The sequence below is a fragment of the Pempheris klunzingeri genome, chromosome 14 (assembly GCF_042242105.1).
Source record: "Pempheris klunzingeri isolate RE-2024b chromosome 14, fPemKlu1.hap1, whole genome shotgun sequence".
Taxonomy (NCBI): domain Eukaryota; kingdom Metazoa; phylum Chordata; class Actinopteri; order Acropomatiformes; family Pempheridae; genus Pempheris; species Pempheris klunzingeri.
In genome coordinates this window covers 9,943,529-9,963,220 of record NC_092025.1, presented here as the reverse complement: position 1 = coordinate 9,963,220, position 19,692 = coordinate 9,943,529, and the positions used below count along the sequence as shown (strand labels likewise).

General features: G+C 40.9%; 2 protein-coding genes across 2 annotated transcripts; one reads left to right on the top strand and one right to left on the bottom strand.

Annotated features, from left to right (window-relative positions):
- Window positions 1-292: 292 nt before the first annotated feature.
- grk1b (G protein-coupled receptor kinase 1 b) lies at window positions 293-3,812 on the bottom strand. Its single transcript, XM_070843415.1, has 7 exons — window positions 3,114-3,812; window positions 2,186-2,313; window positions 1,705-1,862; window positions 1,409-1,492; window positions 1,121-1,245; window positions 815-1,016; window positions 293-576 (listed from the first exon to the last, which is right to left on the bottom strand). The coding sequence occupies exons 1-7, from the start codon at window positions 3,810-3,812 to the stop codon at window positions 293-295; spliced, it is 1,680 nt and encodes a 559-aa protein (XP_070699516.1).
- Window positions 3,813-10,501: 6,689 nt separating this feature from the next.
- Window positions 10,502-14,088, top strand: slc25a35 (solute carrier family 25 member 35). The gene is made up of 5 exons (XM_070843221.1): window positions 10,502-10,983; window positions 11,119-11,184; window positions 11,265-11,417; window positions 12,490-12,624; window positions 13,659-14,088. Exons 1-5 carry the CDS (start codon window positions 10,612-10,614, stop codon window positions 13,827-13,829), a joined length of 897 nt encoding a protein of 298 aa, XP_070699322.1. The 5' UTR covers window positions 10,502-10,611; the 3' UTR covers window positions 13,830-14,088.
- Window positions 14,089-19,692: the final 5,604 nt, after the last annotated feature.

Below are 19,692 nucleotides of genomic sequence, written 5' to 3'. Positions count from 1 at the left end.
AAATATATTAACGTTTGCAGATGATATAAGTATTTATATTAGTGAAACCATATTTACATTTTTTGTTACTAGTTTTACTATAAATATTACAAATATTACAGTATACTTACATAATAATATGCATATCAATATATAAATACAAACACATAATTTTAATTCATTAGCAACAACATCAGTAATTTTATATAAATGACAGATTATACATTTGGACGTGAGTGGCACCAAATGAGCACATAAAGAATCTAAGTGTGTTAAATTTCTTCACTCAGCTCTGTTGCCCGTCTGTCGCTGCTCAAAGGAGCACACATCCTCCACCTTTGGCTTCCACAAAGTTTGGGTCGAGGTCATTGGGCAGCTTGCCGTTCTCTCCCCAGATATTCATCTCTCCAAACACACCTGTCTCGATCATCTCTTCCTGCCAGGGGATTGGGATGTTGCCAGAAGCAAAGTCAGTGTAGAACTCGTTATCCGTGTTATCCAGGACGACACCTTTGATTGTGCTGAAGGCGCCCACATCGTCAATATCTTTGGCATAGACCATCTTAGGATCGGGAACAAATGGTGGAGGTAGCATACCTGTAGATGGAACACAGAGGACTTGAGCAAATAAAAGTATGGCTTTTTATTTTTGTATTTTAACCCCCATTTGTGTCATCCAAATCTTGAGTTTTGTAAGAATTCCCTCCTTCTCTGCAGCAGGATTTGATAGATCAATAAGAGCATGTGATGGAAGATGGATGGAAAGGTGTGTGTGTGTGTGTGTGTGTGTGTGTGTGTGTGTATGTGTGTGTGTGATTCCCTAGCTGTCACCCACCTGCTTCCAGACGTCCCCAGTTAATCTCTTTGAAGAAGGGCTGATTCTTGAGCTCCGCGCAGTCATTATTTTTGAACCCGAGGCGTTTCGCTGGGTCCTTCTCCATCAGGCCTTCGCACATGTCCTTGCACTCTTTGCTGAAGTTCGGTGTGTATGAAACTGGATCGTTCAAGATTCTGCGCGCTACCTCGTCATTCTCAACCTGAAAAGGGGAACATTTTTTATGTATCGTTTGATGACGGGGAATTGAGAATACTCTTTGCCAGAAAAGTCACCTGATGTGTCTGTCCTACACTTGTTTAGTACCTTCTCTCCTCGTACTCTAAAGGGCCCTTTGGCAGCAATCATCTCATACAGGGTGACGCCCAGAGTAAAATAGTCCACTGTGTAGTCATACTCCTTCTTCTGGAGCAGTTCTGGAGCCATGAAACCTACATACATAGACAACATGATTTCATATACAATACACAGCTTGAGAAACAGGCCTACATGGATTTTTATTTTTACAGCAAAAGCGACCAGGATGATAGCATTTCTGCTCCCAACTGGGCCAGTTTTGTTTCCCATTTTAAGATATTGGATGTGTTCACTTACCTGGAGTCCCTGCATACCCAGTAGTTTTGTCTTTTCCTGGTGGAAGTTCGACGGCCAGACCCAAATCTGACAGGCGGACGTGTCCTGAGTTATAAGAAACAAAAGTGACATATGGCTACTGAAGAAACAACCAACTATTATGTACAGTAGGTATTAACTCCAAGCCAATATTAATTGAATAGCCTGATTAATGCTCGGTAAAGTCTATCTGGGTCAGGACAGAGACACTGACTTTGGGGCTGTGATATCAGTACAAGCATGCAGATACATAAGATGCTGCAGTGGACATGGCTCACCTGCATCATCCAGCAGAACATTTTCTGGTTTCAGGTCTCTGTAGATGATCCTGTGCTGGTGAAGGTGCTCCAGCCCACAGATGACCTGAGCTGTATAGAAACGTGCTCTCTTCTCATCAAAACCAGGATTTTTTTCATCCACATTATACATATGAAACCTGTGAAACATGGGGGTGGGAGGTTATAGTGTTTTCTAAGGCCTCTGTGAATAAGAAGTGAGAAGAGAAACTACTCAAGTTATTCTCTACAATTAAGTTATTCTCTGACGTGTAGGATGATGCGCCTGAGGGCCTAGTCTGTATGTTAGCTGTGAGGTTTATCTACTTTAGGCTGATTAGTAGAGATGAGAGGAGTGGAACACTGTTCCCATGTTGTTAAGTACAGACTGCAGTATGTACCATATGTAATAAAGGCATAGTGTTTAGGTCAGTCTATGGTGTGTGTGTGTGTAAAGCTGTATTTGGCATTTATATAGAGCTACCTGAGGTCTCCTCCATTCATGATGGTCATAACTAGACAGAGGTCAGTCTTGGTCTGGAAGGCGTAGGCCAGCGTCACAATGAAGCGACTGTGAACTTTTGCAAGGATGCGCTTCTCCACAATTGCTCCCTAAACACAAATCAAACATTAGACCAACAGAAACAAGAATGTACAATGTCAACAATTCGAAAGAGTTAAAGCCCCTAAACACCCTGACAGCTTCACTGCTAGGTTTGCCTGATTAGACCTCCTCTGAGGACACACGTCCAGATTTGACAAAGATCTGCGATCCCTGTCACATCCCACATGTCACAGGAGAAGAATTAAAGGTGCAAATAATACATAATGTTTGCATTGAAGTCAGATGTCCAGGTTTACAGTTCTTGGTGCCTGGTATTATGAATGCTGACTGTCCATCCAGGGCCAATCAGATGCCTTGATGAGCCCTCAGTTGGCTTTCTGTGACACATGAAGACCCCTGCTGGTAAATCAATTACACCTCTTATTTTCTTTCAGGTTTATTCTTATGAGTATATCAATTATTTAAAGCTGTGAGCAGGTACAGCCTGAGCAGACGTCTAATAGGCCATAACTGCATACATACAGTTTAATGGAGTGGACAAACTTGAAGGATTTTTGGTGTGAGCTCCAATGCCAGGCAACAAAATGAAAAGTTCATTATCCACTGATGCTTTTAGAAGCAGTGGACTTCAGGCTCGTGTACTGTATTTGTGTCTGGCCCTGAGCTGCTTTGTGAGGTCTTTAAGAGGGTCAAAAGCTTCTTTGCATTGAGCCGTTGAGGTAAAAACTAAACCTCAGCACTCACTGGGTCGTTTCTTATTTCCTGCTGTATACCAGCATGAGGTTTCCAGCGGACTGAGCTGACACTATGAATGTCTACAGGAGGGACATTCTCCTCTGTGCTTTACCTGGTAGCCATTGCGTTTCTTCAGCCTCTTTTTCTCCAGCTTCTTGTTGGCATACATTTTGCCCGTTGCTTTGGCCTGACAAGCGAACACTTCCCCGAAACCTCCTTTACCCAGGACCCTGAAGTCCATGAACCACTCCTCATCAAAAGGCTGGCTTTCCAGCCATTTGAACTGAACAAAACGCAGGAAGTACATGCTGTTCTTGAAGCCATTCAAGGCTTTCTTCTCCAGGTGTTTGAGCAGCTGCTGCTCGCTCTCTTTAAACAGGTCACCACGGATGTTCTTGAAGTCTTCCTTAACTCTAGTGATGGCCTTCTCCTCCAGGAAGCTGCTGAAATTCTTTGAAGCCGACTCATAGTATTTATTGACCATCTTTTGTGCCTTCTGCAATCTGTCCTTCTCTTGGCATACGTTGAAGTCTTCAATATCTTTCCACATCTCTCCAGCACTTTTATTGCTTGTGTCACTCTCCAGAAACTGTTGGAAAAGGCGCTTGCCGACGGGTTGTTTGACACACATGAAGTCAAAGGTTGTGTCTATAGACGCCTTCATGTGTTCACAATCTCTGATGTGTGGGAGTTTCAGCCTGGCACGCATCTTCTTGTCACGCATGGCGGCTGCTGAAGCTCCGTCCACACTGCCACGGGCTGAAACATAGGCAGAGTTTGCCACCACCGTTTCCAAACCACCGATGTCCATGGCTGCACCTTTGTCTGGCACACAAAAAACAAAACAGTTAATGAGAGAGCTAACAAATGTGACACTCAGTAGTTGATTTTAGCATGTAATCATAACACGCTGTGATGATATTTACCTCCTCTAATATCCTTCACTCTCCATGTTAAGAGGCCCAGTAATCAGCTTTATCTACACCTAAACACCAGCATGGGAACTCCGCTAACAAAGAAGCCTCTTCAATCATTATGACCACAGGAGGATCTGATGATAGCACAGTGTTGACATTTGTAATGCAAAAAAAAAAAAATGTTCTGTTCTGTCACCTTTTCCTGCTCTGCTTTTATTCTAAAAGGATTTTGTCCATTCCATTATTTTCATTATTTTCGTAGCGGTCATGACTTCTATGGCATGAGCACGTTATAATCTGATTCCATTTTAATATCATCACTAAGACACATGCTCTTTGTACAAAATAATATCATTAATCTTTATTCTTGTGATAGTTAAACATACCCTTTTACAGTCTCATAATGTGTCGTATGTATGTATCGTCAGTCAACAATATTGAGTGCATTATGTGGGTTATTTTAATTGTTCATTGAGTTTTTTAGCATATTGATGTTCACTGGGTCTGCCTCCCCCGCGACCCTGACGGATAAGTGGTATAGATAATGGATGGATGGATGGATGGGTCTGCCTCACACACACACAGCCTCAGTCTCAGTGCACTTATTGCTCCACAGAATGATAACAATAAAGGTGGAGGAGGAGTAATGTTGAGATATGCTGCACCCTGCTGTTCAGAAGACAAAAGTCACCGCAGGGGGCTTTTAAACAGATACAATAGACATGGCATGAAATTAATATTGCATTCACTTGCATGTGAGCATACTCACATAATGCAAGGGGGTTGGGGGGCTGTTAACCCAGACAGGAGAACATTAGCTCACACTGGGCAGCCCAAGGTGTTTTCACTTCCTCAGCCCGGTTCCTTTCTGTATTTTCAATTCTGCAAATGACCTAACTTAAACTGCAAATTGTGCATTGCAAGTAGGAGAAATGTTACATTTCTGACCTGATTTTGTTGGATTCTTATCAATGAGGCTATGATTGAATAAAATGTAATTTCTTCTTAGCATCTCTTTCATTAGATTTCTTCATGTATTATTGAAATTTTTTGGGAAAAGGCAGTTAAGGAAATTAATTAAAAAAAACAAAAAATCGTCAACCCTGAGAGACTGAAACCAAGAACATTCATCACAGATGAAGGATGCATTAGATTATTTAAAAGACTTCTCTGCAATTAAACATCATGTATCTCTACTAGAACTCTCTCCATAATACATCACACTTCAGGCTAGGCCCTTCATGCGCTGTAAAACATGTAGAAAAGTCTCCCTGGAACAAAAACGGGTCAGGAAACGATAAGTGGATCGGTGGATCGCTGCGTTGAGTCTTTAAGGGTGTATATTTCATGTGTATAAGCTGCTCTCCGTCTTGACCTGGTACATGTGGTGCTGAAAGTGATACCATTGTCTACGTAGGTGCTCTCCTGACTCTACATAATCCAATTAACACTGACTGTTGATACCAGAGATTCACTTAAAGGTGATTGACCTCCTTGTTAATTAACCTACATTTTCACACTATTTAAAAAATGTGTTTAAATAGGCCAAAAACTTCTATTAATGATCTTATGACAGATACAATGTTATTGTTGGTCCATATGGATTTTTAGTTCAGATCTTATTAAATCAAACAAACATAGTATCATTAGAAATAAATAAACACAATAGGAAAATTGAGCTGATGTCAAGGTTTAGATTTTAATTTTGAAATCAAAACATTCAGTGGATCTTTATGGAGGGAATATTTTACATGTAGCATATTAAGGTGAAACTAGTAATGCTTCAGCCATATCAATAAAAAACATTAGGTTGAAAACATACACAATTAATATTGATGTAGCAGCACTCACTGTACTGTCAGTGTACTCACTGTACTTTCTTGCTGTGCTGTTGCGGGGAGTCAAATGAGCACTTGAGGGCAATACATTAAATCCAGCTGGGTAACATCCAACAAATATTCGCTCTTCTTCTTTGCTCCTTGTTTTTCCATCAACCAGAACAAACAGAAATCACCTCGGACCTGTCAGGGTCTTGAACACACTTACTTTGTTTCGAGTCGCTGACTCTCTCCTCCTCGGCCTTGTTGCTACAGCGTGGTGTGTTGGAAAGGTTTGGGGATCAGGTTGAGGTTTACCCTGCATCTGAAATCCTACTTGGTTGTTCATTAGCTGGTGAGGATTACACCCTAACGTTATTGGAAGGACCAACTCGGCAGAAGCTATTATTGTAACTCAGCAGCAGGAGTAATTACCTATGAGGAATCCTGCATTAACTCAGAAGGCTTCATTCAACACAGAATTCATGATTGGTTTCAAGGAGAGCACATTTTATACAAAAAATATGATCACTGACTCTTAATTAATGTTCTTGATTGATAATGGACTATTTCCCTGTACAAGCTATTGTTTGCAATTACACTATGTTTTGAATCATACAAGAAGAGATTGATGATGATTTTGACATGAACAGCAAAGTAAAATCGCCACAATTTTGCTTTCATTTTCCAACACAATCTGCTGAGTGACAGTCCGGCTCAGAAGCAAGCTGCAGATCCAAAGTGGATTGTCTGCTGTAGCTGTCTGAGCACATCACTGCTGCAAGTCTTTACATAATCTTTGAACTCCTGCACGTCTGTAAGTGTATGAGGAAATACTGTTTGTTTGAATACTTCTAAATCCAGATCTTTACAAAACTATTCATGTGTGCACGAGCAGGGGAGAGAGAAACGCTTTAGGTACATTTCAGATGAGAGGATTTAGCCTGTGGCTGAGGAAATGGAGAGGAGGGATTTAGATCATGCAGCTAAAGAGGACTGTTTGACTATGTCAAACAGCAGAGACGCTGTATCAGAGCGTCTAGTTCATTGGTCATTTATGACCCCTAACACAAAGCATCAATACTGCTGCTTAAATCAGACCATGAATCATGAGTGGAAAAGGGTTGCAGTAAGCTGCACCGTCATCTGTCATGCTGTGGTTTGCATAGGAGGATTAGCACATATTGAGTCAGCTCCCGTAGGAAGTCATTTGCTGTATTTTAGAATTGCTACAGGACACCAAACCTAATTAAAATCACTTGTAAATTTAAAATGCACTGAGCTGATATGCTGGACAGCATACGATATTACTTAACAGCAATTTACTGTTAACAGTAGTGTAACATACATGCAATATCTTGCAGCATTTGCGTTCAGCGTTACAAGAGCTTTAGATTTTGGCAGTATGATAAACTCTATATTTGGCATTTAGTTGCAGCTAAGAAGTGTTGGCCACCGTCTGTGGCTGTGTTTCAAATAACTTCAAATTTAACTTAACTTAAAAACTTTGTCCAGTTGTTGTAGTGCCACCACCAGGATTTTTTTTTTTTTGCAAGATATAGTCCATGCAAAGAAAAGCAAGCAGATTGAATGCAAATAATATATTATAAAATGAGCAGGTGGTTCAGTAGAAGACACATGTCGACCATAACATGAAAAAATCTAGTCCTATTTGAGCCCATTTCCTGAGCATCAGGCTGGGGCTGCTCAAGAGACCCTGAGCACAAATCCTATTTAAAGAGGGATAGAGGTGAGACAGATTTTAAGTTTAAGTCTAATCCAGCTCAGTGACGAAGGACAGACCCACCCACCACACAAGGAGTTTAGTCTGCAGCTTAAACACACTGATGTCAATTTGTGTAGATCGTTAGACTCGTTCATATGTCATGTCAAAGGTGACGGCACAGAAATGTTCTCTCTACACCTTTGATCACCTGGAAAGACATCAGTATCAAACATCATCTGGATTTACATTCTATCGTCTTCTATTATGCTCTAATGGCTTGACTAGATAATGGCCTGTTGTTGTTTTCCTGCGTTTCCAAGGCGAGAGGAAAAGCTTTTCCTACTTAATTAATTCAGTGCCAAGTAAAAAAAATCCCATTACATTTGCACTCATGTTGGAGTTGTCAGAATGTCTGTGATCCTCAGCCAGCTGAGCTGTAAGTGCTCCTCAGCTGATTAAACAGAGATGTGGTTAAAAACAGCAGTGGAAGTCACTCCTCAGGCAATAAGCTCCAATTGACAGCGATGGTGTCGCCCTGACATGGGCAGAAGTCACAGTGGAGACAGTGAGGTCCTGACCAGCCTTCTTGGGAAAAGTTGTTCCCCTTCAAAATATTTTGTCAACAAAACTATAGAAAGTATCATTTTAAATAATAGCCTATATTCTCTGAAAGACTTGTGATCATTAAAGATGCAAAACAATGCATCTTTGAGTTAGGCCTCATATGCCTCACAATGGTTTAAGAACTGCTTATGACCCTCACACCTTAGGGCTCACTAGCTGTGTAAGTGTGCCGGTCATAGCCTCCAGTAAGTAGCTACTTTGGAGAGGTTACCTTAAAACAAAGGGTGTTTCAGACATTTTGTGTCTTGCGATAAAGATGAGAGGAGTTTGGGGAGTTTAAATGGTTGTTGTGGCTCATGAGGTAGAGCCTCCTGCTTTCCATGTCAAAGTGTAACTAACCCCCTGGGCGCTCCTGATGCTTACACCACTGAATGGATGAGAGAGCAGCAAAAAAAATTAGAACAAATGTTATAACGATAATAGTCACAGCACCTTTGGTGTTCCTTTCAGGACATTTTTTATGTTTTTTGTGAAATGAAATAGCTGCCCTTGTGCCCTGGTGACCCACTGTTTACCTGATGTCACTTCACTTCACTGAGTAGAACTTCAATAGAAATCCTGAACAATGTTGGTCAGTAGAAGGTTAAAGGGTAAATTTGAAACATATCAGTGAACTTGATGAATAACCCATAGCAGCTTGGAATCAGGATACATCTTCATCGCTCAAACATCGCACCCAAAATACTGCTGTTTCAGCCTGAATGTGCTTTTTAGCATACAGTGGGCTAAAAAAAATTGTTTAGATGCTCTCTGATAGAGGCACCATACTAAAATCTGAGGCCTACATCTTTGTAGTTAAGGCCCCATTAATTTACACACTTACTCACTGCTTTCCTAAACACAGCTGCACTGAGGATCCTGCACACTGCATGTTATAAAACATAGCGTGAAAAGCTGATTTTGGAGTCAATATGTGTTTGTAGTCGTGAACAGAAAAATGTGGACCAGGTTATAGATTGAGGAATTTATCATATTTCATATTACCATGTAAAATAAACTCATTCTGTACTCAATCTTCAGTGTGCCTTGATTGGGACCATATTCCACCCGTATAATGAGCCCTTCACAAGATGAAATAACATGAACAGTTATTTTAATGAATGCACTCACTATTGTTGGTTTAGTTGATTGTGGTTACATTATCCGCCTACTAATCAGAATAATAATCAATTTAATGTCATTTGCACCACGCTAAGCACATCAAGAAATGTTGTGCATGTGGTGCAGAGATTACCACGCCACGGGAACGTTGTTGTATTTGATTATGATTTTGTTTTTGCACTTGGATTAGTCCGGAGCTACAGTCAACCAGGCAGCTCTGAAAAGGTGGTGAATTATCTGTTTTTTGTTACGGAAGAACTGTGCTGGTGTGGACGGACCATAATACATCCGTGGGCTGAACAGGGAGTCGATCAGATGCTTGAACGTTATCCATAGAGAAGAAGGAGTAAACCAGGGCGGTGGTCTATTTACAAAATCATGATGGTTCAGCTTTGCTGTGGTTGAGACCTCTGTGTTAAAAGGAGACTATTTCCTGTTTACATGAGATCATTTCCTCTTTTTTTTCCCTTTTCTGTTAAGAAATACTGACAGTGCTTCATTACTTTTTATTGTTTCTTTATTCCTATATGATGACTGTAATTATTATATAATAGTGTTGTAAATGCAAAAGGATTAAATGTGGATTTGACTAGTTGTTGCTGCAGTTGGAGTCATTTAAGAGAAAATGAAAACCAGTTTCTCTAATGGTACGCTGCGTACTAGTCTGACCCGTGGATCTGTGAGGAGAAGTGGATATATTCTGGCAATATGGCCGCCAGTTCATTTGAGCCCAACTTGTTCACCGCTGTGGATGTCATCCAGCTCACTAAGGGATAAAGAGCCGTTTTCATTGGCCGAGAGGACGTACAGCACGTACGCTGTGGTACCGGTCAGCAAGATGAGACGTTCAGGGGACGGATGGAGTGTACGACCAAAACCTCAACATCATAATGAGGCTCTATGTTATTCTAACACGTACCTTTGTCCATCAAAATATTGTGAACTGAATTAGGACGACTTTTTTTCAATAAAACATAATTACAATTCAAAGATGAAATTATGCGGGTTCGTAAATTATTTGACAACCAAATCCTCAAAGGAAAGGACGGGCAACAACACAATGCCGGGGAAATAATACTAAACAGCATATTTACAATTAAAATATAACTTCAAAATAAAATGAATACACACATGAGAAGAAATTAACTGACTCTCGGCCTGTACGTCCTTTATCGAACAGGCCTGGTGTGTTAAAAAAGTGTGGTGATTAACCGGCAGGACACGTTTACTAATTTGTTAATCGGAATTACGACTTTACGCGGCGGCCTTGAAGTGCTCTCATGTCTGCGCTCCGTAGCTGAGGGTGTGTGAAGTGTACAGTCTCCGGGAGGAGGGAGCGTCCCTGGGCTCAAACCCTGCGATATGAAGGGCATGTCGGGCTGGCAGCAGGCCTGAGCTCCACATCTGTGCTCCGTCCGGGTCCAGATGGATTTCGTGCTGAGCGGAGCGGCGGCGTGCGGCGCGTGTCTGTTCACCAACCCGCTGGAGGTCGTCAAAACCCGCATGCAGCTGCAGGGAGAGCTCAAGAGCCGGGGCTCGTACCAGGTCTATTACCGCAACGTCTTCCACGCTTTCTACACCATCGGCAAAGTGGACGGACTGTCCGGCTTACAGAAGGGTCTGGTGCCCGGGCTGTTCTACCAGTTTTTTATGAATGGAGTCCGGCTCGGCTCGTACGCCATCATTGAGTCCTCGGGTTACATCCACACGAACGGAAGGGTCAGCGTGCTCAAAACCACGTTATCAGGGGCTGCGGCTGGTGTGGTGGGAGCCGTGATGGGCAGTCCCATATATTTGGTCAGTGGCTGCTTTAGTTTAAGCCCCAGATTTTCTTTGCACTATTCCTTTAAGATTTATCAGCTGGGGCATTTGAAGGTGAGCTGTCACTTGTATCTGTGGGGTGTAGTAAACACAAATTGTCTCCACTGACAGGTGAAGACTCATCTGCAGAGTCAGTCCATGTCCTCCATCGCAGTCGGACATCAGTACCAGCACAAGGTAACACAAGCTGATGCTGTGAAATCTGTGGAGAACAGAACATCAATAGTTCCCTCATGTGTTCCTCCTCTTCCTGCCAGGGGATGACCCACGCTCTGGCAGCCATCTACAGGGAGCACGGCATTCTGGGACTGTGGAGAGGCTCCAGTGCTGCTGTACCGAGGGTCAGCGTGGGGTCCGCTGCGCAGCTCACCACCTTCTCCTCCTCCAAGGAGTTTGTGATTGACCTACAGGTTAGGCTGTTTTACTGCTCTCCAAGTGTGGTTTGTTTCCCTAGTAGACCGTGTGCACGTCTTCCCCATGACAGCACTGTCCCAGAATAAACAAAAGAGGGGTCTTGCATAACTCGCATAGAGCTGCTATGATTAGCTGCTGCTTTTCTTTGTCTTTGTATGATGGTAAATTGAATATCTTGATCTTTAGGACCATTGGTTGGATTAAAAAAAAGCAGTTCGGAGAAGTCACGTTAGACTCTGGGAATCTGCACTGGGCTTTGTCCAGTATTTCTAGATATTATCTAGAGTCTAGATTGTAAACTAGTGATTAATTGAGTAAATAATCGGCAAATGCATTGATTAAGACAATAATCTTGAGTTCCAGCCCTAAACTGAGAAACGCTGAGGCCGGAGAGACGATGACTTGTAGTCTGTGACTGTGTAGGGATTACAAAAGCAGTGATTGTGACACTGACAAAGCAGCAGGCATTGCACTTTTCTGGAATAGAAATTCGACACCTCTCATTGGCCCCCCTGGCTGAAAACATTGAGCTTACACAACTGGTGCTCCAGTTTACTTGCTGCTGACCCAGCTCCAGTTAAAAAGGCTCTTTCATTCAAAATGACAGAGCCAATAGCGATCACTGAACAGTCTTGCGCTCAACTGACCTGCCTGCAAAATAGTTCAGAAAAGACTCCTGTCAGACCTTCTCAGACCTCCTTTGAGCTGTTTTAATTGGTCAGTGTGTGAGTGAGCATGGAGGTGGGTGTGTCCTCATCTCCCAACAACTCAGGCAACACTGCCATTCTTTCATAAGCTGCTCTATGATGCCCTTGAAGTGCAGCTTAGTTTTAAATATTAACATTCATTATTGTTAAGTTAAAGTTTAAGACATTGACTAGTTAAGATTAGCAGTGGCTGCACACGTGGTGGTACCTGATGATGGTACGCTGGTATAGATAATAGCACTGGTGTGAAGAGTGTGCTACATCCTGCCAATCTTCACTTCTATCATACTGCTGAGCCTCACATGTCCTTTAGTGTATTCTCTGTCATCCTGATTGAGGTTGTTATTTGCTTCTTCCCAAGGTGTTCTCAAAAGACAGCTGGTTAGTGGCTCTAAGTGCCGGCATGATCAGCAGCGTGGTGGTGGTTCTGGCTATGACTCCGTTTGATGTAGTGAGCACGCGGCTCTACAACCAGCCTGTGGATCATTTGGGCAAGGTGAGAGAGATATTATGGTAAAGTTACACTCCTTTAGATTTTCATCATATCAAACTCCATTTTTGATACTATGTACGACTGATATTTTCTCAGAATTCAATGTACTTTCACTCAGTGTAACTGGCGGGGTCCGCCATTTCTGTGCGAGATATTTTATCACCTCACAGGGACTGATATTTATGTGTAATGAACTTGATCCAGTGTATGCACACTTATCACGCAATGAAGAAAAAAAAATATCTATTTTGAGGTCAGTATTACCATGTCAGGTGACATCGTTGACTGTGCTCTTTAAAACGGGATTTAATGAATCCTCTCCGCCCAGTTTGTTAGTCTGCCTATAAACAAGTTTACAAGTTCTTTTTCTGTAGCATCTTTGAACAGTAGTTTTAAAAGCATTAAAACTGAATGTTAAAGTAGTTTACATTTAAAACTTAACTCTAGCCTGTAAGCACAGTATCCCCTGTAAGCGCAGGTATTGCCAGATCAGCCAGAACTGAAATCATAAATTGCGGCAATTTTACACATCAAAGGCTGTTCGTAGGTCTGGGGAGTATTACCACATATGTGAAGAGGTAAAACCTTTTGTGGCTCCAGATGGAGAAGGGTGTAGTCTGGTGAATTGCCTTAAGTGATGTCACTTGAGGCAGCGCCGATTTAGGCTGAAGACTACAAGTTTGAAAATGGACAAAATCTTGGGGTGAGGAAGAAGTGAGCTCATCAGATCTCTGTAGCCAGCTCTTTAACTCTACCTGCTAGCGACACAAGCTACATTAGTTGCTACTGGCATAACAAACTCAAATCTTCAACCAAAATGTCAGCAACCAAGTTGCAGTTTAGGTAATGTAGGCACCAGGTTTTGCCAAGTGGAGTAAAAAGACGATATTTCTGGTTCTCCTTCATCTTTGATACTTTTAAGGATTGTAAATTCTACATAGATACTAGTTATAAAGGGGAGCTCAAACACTGCTCACATCCTGCTGGGACATTCAGCTGGTCAGATCCAGGCTGACTTTAATGTTCTCATCTTTCAGGGGGAGCTTTATAGAGGATTCGCGGACTGCTTTTCTAAGACACTGAGGAAGGAAGGCTTGATGGGACTCTACAAAGGCTTGGGAGCTTCTTATTTCCGGCTCGGTCCACACACCATTCTGTCTTTGTTCTTCTGGGATGAACTGCGCAAACTGTACCAGCGGGTCAGATAACACCAGGGATGAGGAAAATGGAAATGGTAACTCATTAAGCCCTGAGTGCATAGGTTAAATGAGTCCTCATTTAATGAGTTTACTATTATGAGGTGAAAGAAAAACCCAGGAGACACTCTCCGGTCTTGATGGGAAAGAAAAAGAGCAAAGGTAATGTTTTACACTCCAATAAGAAAACACATTTGTTTGGTCGAAATGCGTCAGGAAGAAGGTGAAAATGTAAAAACTGTGGTCAAGAGTTCTGAATGATTCTACCTGGCAGATATAATTACTGCAATCAGATTTGGAACTTAAAGGACAACACAATAGACCTGATGTGCAGCATAGTGTATGACTTGTGGGACAAAAACATGAAATATGATGGCTCTTTTATAGCTCTTACAGAGGTATGCCTTTCTAAAAGATTTAAAAGAATCTGCACTGGACTCGGTACCCTCTGGAGAAAGCATCAAATGAGCCCCACAGTTTGAAGATGATGAAAACATTAGTGCAATTTTCTTAAATACAAAGTTAGTACAGGTCTAGTCTAAAACTAGTGTATTCAAAGGGAAACGTACTGTATGATGACTTAGTGAAACAAACTTAGTGAAAAATAAATGCTGCTATAATTAATACATTCATCAGACATACAGTTCTGTGCAAAAAGCAGGTGTAAAGAAATGCTGTGAAGTAAGAATCAATTTTTAAAATGCAAAAGGGGGCGAATGGAAGAAAAATATAAATCAAATCAATATTTGATGTGACCATCCTTTGCCTTCAAAACAGCATCCGTTCTTCTAGGTACACTTTGCACAAACTCAGGGATTTTGTAGGATCATTGTCAGGTGTGTCATTAACCAATTATACCAAACTGGTGCTAATGATCATCAATTTCATATGTAGGTTGAAACACCATCATTTACTGAAACAGAAACAACTGTAGGTGGATTCAAACTGGGTGAGGAACAACCAAACTCTGCTACCAAGGTGAGGTTGTGGAAGACAGTTTCATGTCACAGGTCGGCCAAGGACACTTAGTACAGGGGATGAAAGACACGTTATGTTTACTTACCTTCGAAATCAGAGGATGTCCAGCAGTGACATCAGCTCAGAACTAGCAGAAACCAGGGAAGAATTGCGGCCAAAAAGCCAAACCTCTGACATGGAAACATGGCCAAGCGACTCAACTGCAGAAAAATGGCAGCAGGTGCTCTGGACTGATGAGTCACAGTTTGAAATATTTGGCTGCAGCAGAAGGCCGTTTGTTGGCCGAAGGGCTGCAGAGCGGCACAATAGGGAGGGTCTGCAGGCAACAGTGAAATATTATCATATGGTATGATAAGTTTGGGGCTGCGTTTCTGCAAATGTTGTGAGTTGGAGACTCGGTCAGGATTAATGATGCCCTCAGTGCTGAGAAATACAGGCAGATACTTATTCATCATGCGAAACCATCAGGGAGGCGTCTGATTGGCCCCAAATTTAATCTGCAGCAGGACAACAACCCCAAACACACAGCCAGTGTGATTAGGAACTATCTTCAGTGTAAAGAAGAACAAGGAGTCCTGGAAGTGATGGTGTGGCCCCCACAGAGCCCTGAGCTCAACATCATCCAGTCTGTGTGGGATCACATGAAGAGACAGAAAGATCTGAGGCAGCCGACATCCACAGAAGATCTGTGGTTAGTTCTGCAAGATGTTTGGAACAACCTGCATGCCGAGTTCCTTCAAAAACTCTGTGCAAGTGTTCCTGGAAGAATTGATGCTGTTTTGAAGGCAAAGGGTGGTCATACGAAATATTGATTTGATTTCTTCTGTTCGCTCACTTTGCATTTTGTAAATTGATAGAAATAAACAATTGCATTTTAAATCTTAGCATTCTTACATCTGCCTAAAACGTTTGCACAGGACTGTACATACTTAAGTAACACTGATGAAAATGTGATGAAAGATTTCCTTTAACTTTGCTGTTAAGTATTGTTGAGCTGGTCAGTACGAACCTGACCATGAAGCCAAGATTTTAACAGTGCACTCAAAGTTCACATAGATACTAAATTTGCCAGGCTACGTTTTGGGGAAAAATTGTTAACATCATAGCTTGAATCAAGAACCATAACATGCCGAAGCAGAATATATATAATCAATCAATCAATCAATCAATCAATTAATCTTTATTTATATAGCGCCAATTCAAAACAGCGTTATCTCAAGACGCTTTACATAAAGAGCAGGTCTAGACCAAACTCTTTAATTAGAGAGAGACCCAACGATTCAGGAATTCAACATTAAGGATTCAAGAATTCCCACATGAGCGAGCATCAGATATTATATTGAGCAACAGTGGCAGGAAGAACTCCCCTTTAACGGGAAGAAACCTGGAACAGACCCAGGCTCAATGTGGGCGGCTTCTGTAGGGGAGAGAGAGAGAGAGAGACAACACAAACAGCAGCCAACGTTCTAGCAGTGACTATAGCACTAACAACAGGAGTGCGACTAAAAGATTAGCAGTATGATATTATTGAAAAACATGACGAGTGGCCGACGATCCGCAGCAGTGATTCATGAAGCAGACAATAAGACAGTATAAGTTCTCCAACCTTGGAAAAAAGGGGTTGAAGGCAGCTCTTTAATGAAGGACAACATCCATCAGACAATAAAACTTCAAACGATCCGTCTTTAGTGTCCACAGCTTTAGAAATGTTTGCTGTGGACACCCTTTATGTGTTAGGGTACTGAGTAATATGAGCCATGTTGACATGTTCAAACACAGTTTAGTGCATCTTCATTGTCAGTGTTATTTTTCATTCATGTATGTTTTATGTTTACAGAAACAAAAACATAAGTCCATAATTGTTACTGACTGCCTAATTCACTGACAGCATTTCCCTGAAGCCTGAGCTTCACTTAGCGTCACTTAGGTCTAGATGGTCTTTTCTAAAGGAACAGATAACAAACAGATAATGCATAATAAGTACAGTAGAAGTAGATAAGGACAGACCTGATCGCCTGATGACTCCTAAAAACTCAATAAAACTCCATTTTACTGCTCTCCATGGATGCACCTCAAGTATCAGAGCCAGAGACACTTAAAGGCTTCACCGTGCCGCTGGGCAATTAAGAGACTAGTTACACATTTACTTGATGAGAAAAATGTTAAATGTAACAAAGATTTACCAGTACATTTCTTTTCTGTAGCGGGTGGTTAACATACCTTTTACTGCAAAACATCTATTATATAACATATTACGATTGAAGTATTTCAATCAGTGCTGATCACTGTGTGTTACATAGCATTATTATACTCGTGAGCATCCAAACTGCTCAACTAGTTCCTCTGTGATAACTATTATTTGCACTCCTTCACTCATTCATCTGTGGTCACAGAATCTAAATGTGTCTTTTGAGAAATTTGCTTCGTGTCCCACAAATGAAATTCATTAATTTGCTGCGAGCTTTAGCATACTCTATTCCACCCTGACCCTGAACATTGTTCATGCAGGGCACCTTACAAAGATCACTCCCCAGGGTTGACAGATCCCCTCTCAAGATTAACCAAGAAATTAAGAGCTGCTAAAATAACGTTGTGATATGAAAAGCTAGTTCCAAAATGTTGTGCCTTACTCATTCATCCAGAATAAAATTAACTAGAAATACATTTTTTTTGGAATTCAAGCTGCACTTTTAGCAGTTTGGCTTTAATCAAAGCATTTAATTATTATGTGTACACATTTATGCGTTTTTGAATTATTTAACCAATTGATATAAAAATCATCAAAGTTAATACCTGTACCTGATATGATATTAACTATTGTTTATCACACCTGTGCCAACACTAATATTTATTTTTTAATGATTAATTAATTCATTAGAGTTTTATATCAAATACTCAAATTAATCATGTGATCCAGATTACTCACTTTTCTGCTCTGGTGTTGGGGATGGATTAGTTTCCATTGATATACTGTAGTTTTTATGTCACCATGAGCACACAGTGTTACTTAGTAGCTTGAAATAGGCTTACAGCCAGAGTAAAGGCAGATGAAATGATGAGTCCTTCACACTGTCATTATAGTCACCGCAGCAGTGTGCAGTAGACTTTTGGTACTGTCTGGGTCAGCCCGAAATGGTAATGATTTTTGTTTGTGCTGTAGTATGAATGGAAACCTGTTAACGGTGGTCTGAACTGACCACAAACTGAAAAGTTACTAGTTAGTCTTTATAATTTAGGAGACTAGTACATTAAAATCCTTTAATTGAAGGCTGGAGAAGGACTGATGATGACGTCAAATACATGCAAAAATGTTAAATTTAGTTTTGATACTTTTGTTTGTTAATTGCTCAGCTCATTCGCAGATGTCTCTGATTTATGCATCTTAAAACCTCATGAAAGTTGTTTTCAGAGTGGAGTAGTTTAAATGAATGTCCCATGCAGCAGCTTGGCTTTGTCTCATGAATGTGTTTCATAATGCACTCCCTGTTATGGGCTGACAATATTTTTGTGCAATGGACTTGAAGAGCAAATAAATGATCAGACTTTTTTTTTTTTTTATTGAATTGTCTTGTTAGTCTTTTTGTTTCATTTCATCATGTCACACTCAGCCTTTAGCACTGATGTCAGGAATCTTGTCACCACTACATTCACTCATTATACATACTTTGACCAAGTGATGAATTTCCCCACAAGCTGATGTAATGATTAAAGAACAGAAAGTGCTGCACTCTGTGTTTTCACATTACAAATGCACCTATCAAGTGACCCCACATCATTTTAAAGTGATTTCTGATTGAGTTAGGCATGTAGAAAGAATGAACCAATTATTTTGGAAATGGAGAAGGTAAAGAATTGTTCTGAAATATAAATAGACAAAAACAAACCCTCTAACAGCCGTGGTAGCAGCTCTGTGAGGCTGTACGTAGGCACAGCAGTGCTTTGAGTAAAACGCTAACATGCCCACAGTGATAATGTAAACACACTGACGTGTAGCAGGTATAATGTTTGCCATGTTCACCAATGTTTGTATGCTGACAGCACTAAATATAAAGTACAGCTAAGTCTGATGGGAATGTCATTACTTTTGCAGCCCTACAGCCACACACGTGAAAATATCCAAAGGACAATCAATAATTAACTTTTATTTAAAATCTGTATTTTTAGTAAAACTTATACTATAAGCTATCTGTCCTCCATTAAGCTACTTGCATGCAAAGTATAAAAATATATGTATTTAAAAGAATTCTGATTTTTTTTTTAACTGCTGTGAGCAGTTTACATCTCTGAGATGCTTCACTTACAGGTTTTTCTTTGTGCACAACACTAGCCAGGCCATGTTAGTTAGGATTTGGGCATGCAAAACTGGGAGTTCTAACAGTCAGTGTTGTGTTTTGCATAACGGCAGGATGGCTCGGAAAGTCAGCTGAGTTAAAATGCAAACATTAACAACTTAATAGCCTGAGCTGTAACAGGACTCCCAGAGAGAAATGTAAGAGGCCGAGACTTTTATGTACACACTGATAATGTTTGGCTGCGTCAAACGCCTTTTACAGTCCTGACATGAAGGAGACTGAAGGTGACTCTGTCCTTTCACTCACAATACTCGTATTCTATGGAAACATTTTATTTTATTATTGATTGTTTAAACAATCAGTGACAATGATTCACAGCATCAATAAATTCAATTCACAGTTCAACAGGTGTGGAAGAACAAAAATCCATAAAGTATGACACTTTAAAACTGTAAAACTCATAAAGCAATGTTTATTATAGCTGGTTAACCTTCACTAGTATTTTGTGTTCAGTTGGATGGAAATAAGCGAGTAACTGCCAAAACAAACAATGTGTCACTGGTGCACTTGTGCTACCGAAGTCACTACAGTGTGTCTTGGCAGAG

What these genes read in the sequence shown, in the direction of transcription:
- grk1b (XM_070843415.1), bottom strand. Translation starts at nt 3,812, where the DNA reads ATGGACATCGGTGGTTTGGAAACGGTGGTGGCAAACTCTGCCTATGTT. An exon ending in AGAAACGCAATGGCTACCAG is followed by an intron (nt 2,314 to 3,113) that starts GTAAAGCACAGA and finishes ATTTGTGTTTAG; the next exon opens with GGAGCAATTGTGGAGAAGCG. An exon ending in CTGGGGACGTCTGGAAGCAG is followed by an intron (nt 577 to 814) that starts GTGGGTGACAGC and finishes TTCCATCTACAG; the next exon opens with GTATGCTACCTCCACCATTT.
- slc25a35 (XM_070843221.1), top strand. Translation starts at nt 10,612, where the DNA reads ATGGATTTCGTGCTGAGCGGAGCGGCGGCGTGCGGCGCGTGTCTGTTC. An exon ending in TGGGCAGTCCCATATATTTG is followed by an intron (nt 10,984 to 11,118) that starts GTCAGTGGCTGC and finishes CTCCACTGACAG; the next exon opens with GTGAAGACTCATCTGCAGAG. An exon ending in AGTTTGTGATTGACCTACAG is followed by an intron (nt 11,418 to 12,489) that starts GTTAGGCTGTTT and finishes CTTCTTCCCAAG; the next exon opens with GTGTTCTCAAAAGACAGCTG.